Here is a 13,903-nt window from a genome sequence, read left to right on the forward strand (position 1 = left end):
GATTTGATTATAGTATTAAATTGTTCCATTCTATTGTTCTATTACATTATTTATGTCCTGTAAAATATGTTTGGACAAATTGTCATGGGTCAATCATGTTTTATGACATAAAATAAGGAATACAAATAAATTAATAAGGGGAAACCTTTTTTCATTTGCTTCATATTGCTCAAGTCTGGTGAAAGTCTGCCAAGGAAACGTCACGATGCTGAGCAATAAAATAATAAAAAACTTTGAAACAATTTATCTTGCCATTTTTGTATTACCTCATTTGATCTTGCACACTTGCTTTAGAATGAATAATGAATGCCCTTTTTCTCACTTAAAAACAAAGTAAACACATTATTGAGCCCTGATTTCTGTGAGAACATAAAGTGAAGTGAAGCAGTTGAAATCAGGCTTTTATTATTTAATTATTTAATTATTTTATTTTATCATTTTATCTTATTTTATATTTTACTCTATTACTTGTTTTTAACTATTTGGGGATCATTAAGAGATCTTCTATTGAGAGTGTTTTTCAAACTTCCTATAAGTTATCTGTTCTTTTCCTCTGTATCTACCTCTGTATCTACCTGCGTCGCAACAATGAAATTTCCCCATATGTGGACAATAAAGGATTATCTTATCTTATGTGAACAACACATTGGAAACTGTTGTATGTTTATAAAATGTGCTATTTAAATACAGTGGATTTGGATGTGGAAAAGCATTTTTAGCTGTACAGTGAAGGAAAGTGAGCAATGAAATAATGAGTTATACGAAGTTAGTCAAACTTTAAAAACATCAAGGAACACGGCTGAATTACCACCTGATGAGATCAAGGAATGGAAGTGAGTGCTTTGAGCCAACGTGAGTTTGAGTGTTTGAGAAACATAAAGTCGATATGGCAGAATATAGGACCTTTTACAAAACAAGCCGCTTCTTTGCATTTCATTTGTTTTCATGTCAAAGTGTCTGTCTTACACGGCGGAGTATCACACAAGACTCTTTTGTTGAAATGCCAGGAACTTGTCATTCCTTGTTCGGAATGAAAAAGAGATGACGAGAGGCTGAAGGCTCGCTGAGACAAGACGCTAAGATGTGTTAGATGTCCGTTCTTTGATGGAACCTAGAACTTAATTTGATCTCATAGAATAGATAGACATACGAGCAAAAGGTAAGCTGGTACATTATGACAAAGCTTTTTCACTTGAAGAATGAATGAATGACTTCTTTAAAGTTTAAGTCTAGACCTAATTGAGTAAAACAGTATTTTTCAGTGTGCAATATGAACATTCTCCAGTGGGAGTCTGTCACCTGCTTGTTTGTTTATTTGTCTAATTTGCGCAACTAAGTGGAAAATATGGATAAATTATGGATATCATAAAAAGTTGATATTTAAAAAGAGTAGGAAGACCAAAACCTGCCAAACACCCCTCTAACTTTAATGGAAAAAGTGAAAACTGTTAACGTTTAGAATTTTTCATATTCTCTCTGCTGATGCTTTTGTCTTCATAAAACAAGCTGCACATGCACACATGATTGTGAGTGTAGACCTACATAAAGGAAATATACATTTAATTTTAATATAATATATATTTATATGTCTGGAAAAATTGCACTGTTGCAACACAGGAGAATAGAAACATGGAATAAAAACAAAGATGTATAATGATTAAAAATAGACTTAATTCTAACACAAACTGTGCATGTAGAGCACAAATATAAAGCAGTAAAACACTATTATGTATTATAAGTGGCTCTGACTATGAATATGTACAGTGCAGCGCATGGACAACAAAGTAAATAAACTATAGATTTTGTACACATTGATTCACTTGTACACAAACAACTATATTCCTTTCAATATAGACACATTGACATCTCAGAGCTTTTTGTTTGCTCCAATGGTCATCTAGATGTGGCCACTACTCCTGAAATGTTCTACAGAACAACATTGAACGTTTTTTATTGATAAAAACATGCATCTATAAGTGTTTTTGAACGCTCGTGTGACAGAAGTGGCATTGCCTCCTCTGGTGGCTAAAAAGTGTAACTACATCAAGAAAAAAATAGAACAATTATCAAAGCAAGTTAAATCATTTGAATCATTCCCCTGATTTCCACTTTGTAATTTAATGTAAGTGATTAAAAGAATGGTGTAAAGTAAAAAAGACAACCTTATAAAATATACATTCAAACACACCAGTCGTACCTTTATAATGAGCAGTCTCCGGTTCCTCCACCCTGGTTCTTTTGACGTTCTTTACGGGTTCCTCTGAGGTCCTCCATTTGGTCATTTGGATTGTGTTCGCAGAGCAGAGCTGACAATCGTATTTTTAAATGATGAGATTCTGAGACTTGAAAGTTTGAAACTGCATATCCTAATGGCAAGACTAGGGGACGATGGAAAGAGTGAGCACCACTGCCTGCAGCTCTCTCAAATAAGCAACTTTTAATGTTTAGGAGCAATGCTTAATTGTCCATACATGGCCATTTACACGCACACCGCCACAGGGCTGAGCTGCAGCGGGAACCGTGCACTCTAAATTATACACTGCATTACCCACGATTCATAGCATGTATTAACACAACTAATTTCATGCATATGGATACAGTGGGTCTTAGTGGGGGGCTCATTATTGCTCCCAAACTAATTTCACAATCATTAGTTTTGGAGCCAGGGTGACTGACAGAAAGGATTTACCTAAATTGTAAAATGAAAGTTGTTACTTTGTGAAGTGTGTCTTTTCGAGTACACAGTATGTCTTTAACTGCATAGGCCCAATGGCAAACTGTTAACAATCTAATTTTAGACTCGCTGGAGCAGTTTTACCCGAGTAAAATATAATAAAAATACTAAAACACTAAAAGCACACAAAGAAAAAGTCATGATTGTTAATATAAACAAAGCACAATGGTTTTAAATGATCAAAAGGCTCACGCCAAAAATGAACTGAGATAAGGGGTGCAGTAACTTCATGCTACCACTTGATGGCATCATATTATCTGCTTTGCCATTGATTGTTATTAGTGATTATTTAATATAGATTTTTATTTTTGAATGTCTATAATACCATGTCAGAGCTGAGCAGGGTGTAAGAAGGATGAAGGATGAGGCCAGTGTCTTGATAACCGTGCACGTGAGTTGAGAACACTTAAATAAATAAAAATGTATTGTTGAAATCATACAATTTGGCTAAGATGTTAATATGATAAACTGTAATCTCTACTTTATGCCTTCACTAAAAATATCTATTCAGCATCTTTATTATTGTGTCTATAACATCAATAGCAAAACAAATGTGAGAATAATTTAAGTTACACCTGTATATATTTTGTCTTAATTGTTAAAGTTTATACTTGAACATTTACTGTAAGTGTGACAGACGCCAAAACTAAATCATTACCTGACAAACAGGGGTTTTATAATATTTATTAATTAAATAGTGTTGGATTTGAAAAGGTCATGACACATAAGAACAGAAAACATACATTTTACTGTAATTTCAAATTCCAGGAAAGTGTAAGTGAAAAATAATCTCTTTTGAAGTGGTTTAATTAAGTAGCTCAATTTATCAAATAAAATAAAGACAATATGCTGATTTTGTTGTTAAGCCAAATAATACTAAAAACCATTTAACCAGGATGTGAATAGTTTGTGTTCACAACATTTAATATGTCATCATTTTACATAAACTTCCATCAACTATATAAACAAAATGTTAAAAATGTCATTTCACATCTGCCTGATAATTGAATCTCAACTAATAAGTTTAACCATATATTTAACACATTTCTGTTGGATAAACAATATTGTCTGAATATTGGTATACTCCCAAAAAATATTGAGATATTCATTTTTTGTCTTTATCACCAACCCCTAAGTGTTACTTTACACGTTAATGAACTACAAACAGCCAAATTGTTATTTCCAGTGCATTGTTGGTTATATTACAGATGGAGAGAAGAAACATTGTTTTCAGTTTTACTGTTTCAATTGAGAAATAAAGTCTCTTGTGATTATTTTAACAAGACTCCTTCATATGGGGGGAAATAGCCATTCTTTTTATACGTACAATTAAAAAGGGTTATGTTATTTGATAGATACATTTGATGATTTGTTTTTGTGTATGTTGTCATCAGCTGGACTTAACTGGGGCTAAAGCAGTAATGCGCAGAACCTGGACCAGACCCAATCTCAGGACGAAGACGAGCCACATTTTAGCTTTCTTCTCCTGAGGATAAACTGTCTATTTCGTCGTTGTCACCTCCAATGGCCATCCAAAACGCCTTTGCCACCTACATAAAACACATTTGGAAAGGAAACACAAATCACCACCTTGGTAAAAATTGTTAGCAGTAGGTTGAATACAATGCAGTATCCGTTAAAATATTCCACTCACTCTCTCTGCATGAACCTTGCGCTGGTCATGAGGTAACGATGAAGCCTTGTCTGCAAGCGAAAGAAAATAAATCATTGCTGAACGTGTGCGTTGAAGTTTATCATTAAAATGTTGGCTTTTTATAGGATCTCTTATTTTAATGACTTCTCTGGTCCATGCACGTTTTGTTTTTACCCTTCATCTCTTTGAGTTTAGTGAAGAGTCGCTCAAAGTTATCCACATCTGGATTTCCCGCGGTGAGATCGGCAAGTTCCTGGATGTCCAAGTCAGTCATTGCATCTGTGTAAAAAAACATATACAGTGCAAAGACAGCAGCCGGACCGATGAAAAGTTCAGATTATTCAAGTCAAAAGATTCCAGGTTCACTTACCAACAACATTTTCCTCCTGTGCAGTAGGTTTTTCACTTTCCTTTTCCTTGTGCGCCTCGACATCTACATCACCCTCTATTGGTAAATTTGAGCGCTAATATCAGAATTAGGGGATATTTAGTGTTCAAAGCTCAAGAACTCAATGAAACAGTTTAGAGATAAAGAATAAACTGACAGAAGGTTCTGCACTGCTCCGTGTGGCGTTGTGCCTCCCTGCCACAGCCACTAAACTGCTCATCAGACCAAGACCCTGGCTGTTTCCTGCAACAACAGATCATGTTGATGAGGGCTGCTCAATATTGGAAATTACTGACATGACGGTTAAGTTCTGTGATAATGACATAATTTCAATATTTCAATGTAGAGTTTGACAATAATTTCAGTTATATATTAAAATAAAAATGTATTAGTCAAACTGCGTCAAAATAAACAAAACAGAGACAAAATAAAAGACCAAGTCGAGGTTAATTAAGAAAAATAATGTATAACATTTTCACTTTGAATGCAATTTTGATGTTATTGCGATAGCTTTAGTTAGTTACAATATCGATTATTGCGTGAGTCAATATTGCTAAGGTACATCAATACTATGATATAGTGTGTAGTAATGTTGATGTACCTAAAATAAGTAATATAAAAATCAACGCTCACCATTCTTCATTTCTACGTTGGACCACACATTAGCGTTAAGTGCTTGAACAATACGCTTGACCCCTGTGGATTCTGGGAAATCATCTTTAAAAATAACAAAAGAGAACTTTAAAATGTATTAACATATATTTTGATAGCTTTAAATTGTTATAAAAGGCAGTCTTACCCTCCTCATCTGGCAGATCCTGAGGGTTAAGCTCTATCAGTTCAAATGAATGAGACAAACACCACTGTTGTGCTTCATGCCGCGTAACACCTAAAGTAAAAATGTGAAAATGATATTGCGAGATTAATCACAATCTGCATGAATCTGTATCCTACTGCATTTCAGAACTTACCACTTTCACAGACTTTATCACAAACTAGAATTAGAACCTCTGGAGCTATTTCCTCTACCACCGATATCCAGGGTTTCAACTTGTCAAGTCCATCTTTCTGTAAAATGGAAAAAGGTAGATATAACATGTAAAGTACAACGTGTTCATAAATCGCATGCATCCAAAATTACCTTCGAACTGTCAAAATAAGCGATGAACGCCTGCGTAGCCTGGAAAATCTCTAATGACATATGAAAAGTGTTAGGGACAGCACACAGGGACACTTCTGCTGTGTAATATTTGTTGTTGATGGTCCAAGGGTACCAGACCACTCCTTTGTCCGTTTTTGTGGGCTCGGGTAAAGTATTTGAGTTCAGAATCTCTAAAAAAAGAAAGAAAATTCATAACGTTACAGGCAAATTTTCACTTGTATAGGTCATGTGATTCTAGGGCTGCAACTAGTAGCGGTAGACAAGCAAGCAATTTATTTTTAAAATGAGTAAAGTAATTATTTCTATAGCACATCGAGATTTTAAAATGCACAAATCGTTTATTAATTTGTTGCCATTTTATAATTAATACCTCTTTTGTCATATCATATTTTAGGGATGCAGTCGGTAGAGTCCAGATAACAATTAACGACTATTTAAATAGCGATTATGTTAAATCGATAGTCACGTTTATTCCAATTAATCGTTGCAGTCCCGTGTGCTCCATAAATATACACCGCAGCTGTTTATTGTAAGACCACAAATGCGATTTAGAGAGAACCTTGTTATTCGGTTATAAAATCAGCATCTAAATCAATCTGACCCAAAAAAATAAGCTTGAAAGAACCTGACTGAACATTTTAGCTGAGATTACAAGCCTCCTCTGAAGATGCACACGAGAAATACATACGCTTTATTAATTCATCTTCTTTAAAAGTGTCATCGGAGCTGGTGATGAGGACACACGGATCAGACATCGCGGTATTTTCTTCTGTGTCTGACATCCTGAGGTTTTATGACATCTGGAAGAAAGTCGGTAGCAGATGTTAGCCGCCTAGCGTTAGCATCGATGACCTTTCAACTCGACATAGTACTACGTCATTTCCGGTATGTGGAAAACATGCAGAAATAGACCATGTTTGTAGACTTGTTAACGCATAAAAATTCGGGTGGTAAACATGTCTTTTTGTGTGTATTTGTGTTTTGCGTTGTAAGTTTGAATATATTTTAAATAAACATATTAAAAAGCCCTAAATAGAACGCTAGAGAGACATTCACGATGGCAACCAACATCCACTTCCAGCAGCCATGTTCTGACTAGAACTCATGCTAACAGTTGTTTATTTTATTTGGATGAATTAATTATTTTTTTAATTACACATGCACTTTTGGACTTAACAAGACGACGATATTTAAGGAAAAGTCTAAACTTATTCCCCCGGAAAATAAAGTTCGGAGTGGACAAAATAATACTATTTACACCGTGGTCAATGAGGCTGTCATTGATGAAAGCGCCAAACAAAATATCATTAATGAACCGACACCTTAACGTGGTGGAGGGGTTTGAGTGCCCGAATGATCCCGGGAGCTATGTTGTCGGGGGCTTCATGCCCCTGGTAGGGTTTCCCAAGGCAAACAGGTCCTAGGTTACGGGTCAGACAAAGATCGGTTCAGAACCCTCTTATTATGACTATAAGAACATGGCAGTTTACGTCGCCCGGATCGGCGTCACCGGGGCCCCATCCAGGAGCCAGGCCTGGGATGGGTGCTCCATGGTGAGCGCCTGGTGGCCGGGTCTTACCCCACGGGGCCCGGCCGGGCACAGCCCGAAAGAGCGACGTGGGGCCGCCCTCCCGTGGGCCCACCACCCGCAGGAGGATCCATAAGGGGCCGGTGCAGAGAGATCTGGGCGGAAGTCGACGGCAGGGGCCTCGGCGACCAGATCTCCAGACACAGAGACTAACTCTGGGGACATGGAATGTCACCTCACTGGGGGGGAAAGAGCCTGAGCTTGTGCGGGAGGTTGAGCGATACCGACTAGATATAGTCGGCCTCACCTCCACGCACAGTTTGGGCTCTGGAACCCATCTCCTCGAGAGGGGCTGGACGCTCCACTTCTCTGGTGTTGCCCGCAGGGAGAGGCGGCGGGCTGGTATGGGCTTGCTTATAGCCCCTCAGCTCAGCCGCCACGTGTTGGAGTTTACCCCAGTGAACGAGAGGGTCGCGTCCCTCCGCCTTGGGTGGGGGACAGGTCTCTCACTGTTGTGGCGGCCTACGGGCCGAACAGCAGTGCAGAGTACCCGGCCTTCTTAGAGTCCTTGGGAGGGGTACTGGACAGTGCACCGACCGGGGACTCCGTTGTTCTACTGGGGGACGTCAACGCCCACGTGGGCAATGACAGTGACACCTGGAGAGGGGTGATCGGGAAGAACGGCTTCCCCGATCTGAACCCGAGCGGTGTTCAGTTATTGGACTTCTGTGCTAGCTACGGATTGTCCATAACAAACACCATGTTCAAGCACAAGGGTGTCCATCAGTGCACGTGGCACCAGGACACCCTAGGCCGGAGGTCAATGATCGACTTTGTTGTCGTGTCATCTGACCTCCGGTTGCGTGTCTTGGACACTCGGGTGAAGAGAGGGGCAGAGTTGTCAACCGATCACCACCTGGTGATGAGTTGGAATCCGCTGGCGGAGGAGGAAGCCGGACAGACTTGGCAGACCCAGGTGCATTGTGAGGGTCTGTTGGGAACGTCTAGTGGAGCCCTCTGTCAGTAGGGTATTCAACTCGCACCTCCGGGAGAGCTTCTCCCATGTCCCGGGGGAGGTTGGGGACATTGAGTCCGAGTGGACCATGTTCTCCGCCTCCATTGTTGATGTGGCTGCTCGGAGTTGTGGTCGCAAGGTCTCCGGTGCCTGTCGTGGTGGCAACCCCCGAACCCGGTGGTGGACACCGGAAGTAAGGGATGCCGTCAGACTGAAGAAGGAGGCCTATCAGGCCACTCTGGCTTGTAGGTCTCCGGAGGTCATCGACGGGTATCGGCAGGCCAAGCGAGCCACGGCTCGTGCTGTCGCAGAGGCAAAAACCCGGGCCTGGGAGGAGTTTGGGGAGGCCATGGAGGAGGACTATCGGTCGGCACCAAAGAAATTCTGGCAAACCGTCCGGCGCCTCAGGAGGGGGAAGCAGTGTCTCACCAACACCGTTTACGGTGCGGGTGGAGGCCTGCTGAGTATCTGGATGTTGTAGGACTGTCTTGGTTGACACGTCTCTGCAACATTGCGTGGCGTTCGCGGACCGTGCCTCTGGACTGGCAGACCAGGGTGGTGGTCCCTCTGTTCAAGAAGGGGGACCGGAGGGTGTGTTCCAACTACAGAGGGATCACACTCCTCAGCCTCCCGGGTAAGGTCTATACCAAGGTACTGGAGAGGAGAATCCGACCGATATTCGAACCTCGGATTCAGGAGGAGCAGAGTGGTTTTCGTCCTGGTCATGGAACACTGGACCAGCTCTATACCCTCCATCGGGTGCTCGAGGGCTCATGGGAGTTTGCCCAACCAGTCCACATGTGCTGTGTGGATCTGGAGAAGACTTTCGACCGTGTCCCTCGGGGTGTCCTTTGGGGGGTGCTCCGGGAGTACGGGGTCCGGGGCCCTTTGCTCAGGGCTGTCCGGTCCCTGTATGACCGGAGCAGGAGCTGTGTTCGCATTGCCGGCAGTAAGTCAGACCTGTTCCCAGTGCATGTTGGACTCCGCCAGGGCTGCCCTTTGTCACCGGTTCTGTTCATAATTTTTATGGACAGAATTTCTAGGCGCAGTCAGGGGTCGGAGGGTGTCCGGTTTGGGGACCACAGGATTCCATCTCTGCTGTTTGCAGACGATGTTGTCCTGATGGCTCCATCAAACCCGGACCTGCAACATGCACTGGGACGGTTTGCAGCCGAGTGTGAAGTGGCTGGGATGAGAATCAGCACCTCCAAATCCGAGGCCATGGTTCTCGACCGGAAAAAGGTGGCTTGCCCTCTCCAGGTGGGTGGGGTGTCCTTGCCCCAAGTGGAGGAGTTCAAGTATCTCGGGGTCTTGTTCACGAGTGAGGGAAGGATGGAGTGTGAGATTGACAGGCGGATCGGTGCAGCGGCTGCAGTGATGCAGTCGCTGCATCGGACCGTTGTGGTAAAGAGGGAGCTGAGCCGAAAGGCAAAGCTCTCTATTTACCGGTCGGTCTACGTTCCTACCCTCACCTATGGTCATGAGCTTTGGGTAGTGACCGAAAGAACAAGATCGCGGATACAAGCGGTCGAAATGAGTTTCCTCCGCCGTGTGGCTGGGCGCTCCCTTAGATATAAGGTGAGGAGCTCGGCCACACGGGGGGAGCTCGGAGTAGAGCCGCTGCTCCTCCACGTCGAGAGGAGCCAGCTGAGGTGGCTCGGGCATCTGTTCCAAATGCCTCCTGGGCTCTGAAACACCTCCCTGAAACACCTCCCTCGGGAGGTGTTTCAGGCATGTCCCACCGGGAAGAGGCCCCGGGGAAGACCCAGGACACGCTGGAGAGACTATGTCTCTCGGCTGGCCTGGGAACGCCTCGGGATCCCCCCGGAGGAGTTAGAGGAAGTGTCTGGGGAGAGGAAGTCTGGGAGTCCATGCTCAGACTGCTGCCCCCGCGACCCGGCCCCGGATAAAGCGGCAGAAGATGGAAGATGGATGGATTTGAAAATTGAATCCCTTGAGAGTAAATCTACCTTTGCAGGTAAAAAAACCAAAAACAAAACATAAACACATCCATCCATCCATCCATCTTCTGCCGCTTTATCCGGGGCCGGGTCGCGGGGGCAGCAGTCTGAGCAGGGACTCCCAGACTTCCTTCTCCCCAGACACTTCCTCTAACTCCTCCGGGGGGATCCCGAGGCGTTCCCAGGCCAGCCGAGAGACATAGTCTCTCCAGCGTGTCCTGGGTCTTCCCCGGGGCCTCTTCCCGGTGGGACATGCCTGAAACACCTCCCGAGGGAGGCGCCCAGGAGGCATCCGGAACAGATGCCCGAGCCACCTCAGCTGGCTCCTCTCGACGTGGAGGAGCAGCGGCTCTACTCCGAGCTCCCCCCGTGTGGCCGAGCTCCTCACCTTATCTCTAAGGGAGCGCCCAGCCACCCGGCGGAGGAAACTCATTTCGACCGCTTGTATCCGCGATCTTGTTCTTTCGGTCACTACCCAAAGCTCATGACCATAGGTGAGGGTAGGAACGTAGACCGACCGGTAAATAGAGAGCTTTGCCTTTCGGCTCAGCTCCCTCTTTACCACAACGGTCCGATGCAGCGACTGCATCACTGCAGCCGCTGCACCGATCCGCCTGTCGATCTCACGCTCCATCCTTCCCTCACTCGTGAACAAGACCCCGAGATACTTGAACTCCTCCACTTGGGGCAAGGACACCCCACCCACCTGGAGAGGGCAAGCCACCTTTTTCCGGTCGAGAACCATGGCCTCGGATTTGGAGGTGCTGATTCTCATCCCAGCCGCTTCACACTCGGCTGCAAACCGTCCCAGTGCATGTTGCAGGTCCGGGTTTGATGGAGCCATCAGGACAACATCGTCTGCAAACAGCAGAGATGAGATCCTGTGGTCCCCAAACCGGACACCCTCCGACCCCTGACTGCGCCTAGAAATTCTGTCCATAAAAATTATGAACAGAACCGGTGACACAGGGCAGCCCTGGCGGAGTCCAACATGCACTGGGAACAGGTCTGACTTACTGCCGGCAATGCGAACACAGCTCCTGCTCCGGTCATACAGGGACCGGACAGCCCTGAGCAAAGGGCCCCGGACCCCGTACTCCCGGAGCACCCCCCAAAGGACACCCCGAGGGACACGGTCAAAAGCCTTCTCCAGATCCACAAAGCACATGTGGACTGGTTGGGCAAACTCCCATGAACCCTCGAGCACCCGATGGAGGGTATAGAGCTGGTCCAGTGTTCCACGACCGGGACGAAAACCACTCTGCTCCTCCTGAATCCGAGGTTCGACTATCGGTCGGATTCTCCTCTCCAGTACCTTGGAATAGACCTTACCCGGGAGGCTGAGGAGTGTGATCCCTCTGTAGTTGGAACACACCCTCCGGTCCCCCTTCTTGAACAGAGGGACCACCACCCCGGTCTGCCAGTCCAGAGGCACGGTCCCCGAACGCCACGCGATGTTGCAGAGACGTGTCAACCAAGACAGTCCTACAACATCCAGATACTTTAGGTACTCAGGGCGGATCTCATCCACCCCCGGAGCCCTGCCACCGAGGAGTTTGCGGACAACCTCAGTGACTTCAGCTTGGGTGATGGATGAGCCAGCCTCCGAGTCCCCGGTCTCTACTTCCTCTTCAGAAGACGTGACTGAGGGATTAAGGAGATCCTCAAAGTATTCCTTCCACCGTCCGATGACATCCCCAGTCGAGGTCAGCAGGCCTCCACCCGCACCGTAAACGGTGTTTGTGAGACACTGCTTCCCCTTTCTGAGGCGCCGGACGGTTTGCCAGAATTTCTTTGGTGCCGACCGATAGTCCTCCTCCATGGCCTCCCCGAACTCCTCCCAGGCCCGGGTTTTTGCCTCTGCGACAGCGCGAGCCGCGGCTCGCTTGGCCTGCCGATACCCGTCGATGACCTCCGGAGACCTACAAGCCAGAGTGGCCTGATAGGCCTCCTTCTTTAGTCTGACGGCATCCCTTACTTCCGGTGTCCACCACCGGGTTCGGGGGTTGCCGCCACGACAGGCACCGGAGACCTTGCGACCACAGCTCCGAGCAGCCGCATCAACAATGGAGGCGGAGAACATGGTCCACTCGGACTCAATGTCCCCAGCCTCCCCCGGGACATGGGAGAAGCTCTCCCGGAGGTGCGAGTTGAATACCCTACTGACAGAGGGCTCCACTAGACGTTCCCAACAGACCCTCACAATGCGCTTGGGTCTGCCAAGTCTGTCCGGCTTCCTCCTCCGCCAGCGGATCCAACTCACCACCAGGTGGTGATCGGTTGACAACTCTGCCCCTCTCTTCACCCGAGTGTCCAAGACACGCGGCCGGAGGTCTGATGACACGACAACTAAGTCGATCATTGACCTCCGGCCTAGGGTGTCCTGGTGCCACGTGCACTGATGGACACCCTTGTGCTTGAACATGGTGTTCGTTATGGACAATCCGTGGCTAGCACAGAAGTCCAATAACTGAACACCGCTCGGGTTCAGATCGGGGAAGCCGTTCTTCCCGATCACCCCTCTCCAGGTGTCACTGTCATTGCCCACGTGGGCGTTGAAGTCCCCCAGTAGAACAACGGAGTCCCCGGTCGGTGCACTGTCCAGTACCCCTCCCAAGGACTCCAAGAAGGCCGGGTACTCTGCACTGCTGTTCGGCCCGTAGGCCGCCACAACAGTGAGAGACCTGTCCCCCACCCGAAGGCGGAGGGACGCGACCCTCTCGTTCACCGGGGTAAACTCCAACACGTGGCGGCTGAGCTGAGGGGCTATCAGCAAGCCCACACCAGCCCGCCGCCTCTCCCCGCGGGCAACACCAGAGAAGTGGAGCGTCCAGCCCCTCTCGAGGAGATGGGTTCCAGAGCCCAAACTGTGCGTGGAGGTGAGGCCGACTATATCTAGTCGGTATCGCTCAACCTCCCGCACAAGCTCAGGCTCTTTCCCCCCCAGCGAGGTGACATTCCATGTCCCCAGAGTTAGTCTCTGTGTCTGGAGATCTGGTCGCCGAGGCCCCTGCCGTCGACTGCCGCCCAGATCTCTCTGCACCGGCCCCTTATGGATCCTCCTGCGGGTGGTGGGCCCACGGGAGGGCGGCCCCACGTCGCTCTTTCGGGCTGTGCCCGGCCGGGCCCCGTGGGGTAAGACCCGGCCACCAGGCGCTCGCCATGGAGCACCCATCCCAGGCCTGGCTCCAGGATGGGGCCCCGGTGACGCCGATCCGGGCGACGTGAACTGCCTTGATTGTGTCGTCGTCATAAGAGGCTTCTGAACCGATCTTTGTCTGACCCGTCACCTAGGACCTGTTTGCCTTGGGAGACCCTACAAGGGGCATGAAGCCCCCGACAACATAGCTCCCGGGATCATTCGGGCACTCAAACCCCTCCACCACGTTAAGGTGTCGGTTCAAGGAGGAGTAAACACATTCGCATTTAAATAATAAATAATCAAAATCCTCTAGAATTGT

General features: G+C 46.6%; 1 protein-coding gene across 1 annotated transcript; it reads right to left on the bottom strand.

The window, feature by feature from the left end:
- Positions 1 to 3,403: 3,403 nt before the first annotated feature.
- aagab (alpha and gamma adaptin binding protein) lies at positions 3,404 to 6,808 on the bottom strand. Its single transcript, XM_072435689.1, has 10 exons — positions 6,627 to 6,808; positions 5,918 to 6,108; positions 5,748 to 5,844; positions 5,576 to 5,665; positions 5,410 to 5,493; positions 4,934 to 5,019; positions 4,759 to 4,852; positions 4,563 to 4,667; positions 4,389 to 4,438; positions 3,404 to 4,284 (listed from the first exon to the last, which is right to left on the bottom strand). The coding sequence occupies exons 1-10, from the start codon at positions 6,718 to 6,720 to the stop codon at positions 4,207 to 4,209; spliced, it is 969 nt and encodes a 322-aa protein (XP_072291790.1). The 5' UTR covers positions 6,721 to 6,808; the 3' UTR covers positions 3,404 to 4,206.
- Positions 6,809 to 13,903: the final 7,095 nt, after the last annotated feature.

The sequence above is a fragment of the Eucyclogobius newberryi genome, unplaced genomic scaffold (assembly GCF_026437365.1).
Source record: "Eucyclogobius newberryi isolate DKJ021-1_F unplaced genomic scaffold, fEucNew1.0.hap1 SCAF_7, whole genome shotgun sequence".
In the NCBI taxonomy this organism is placed as follows: Eukaryota; Metazoa; Chordata; class Actinopteri; order Gobiiformes; family Gobiidae; genus Eucyclogobius; species Eucyclogobius newberryi.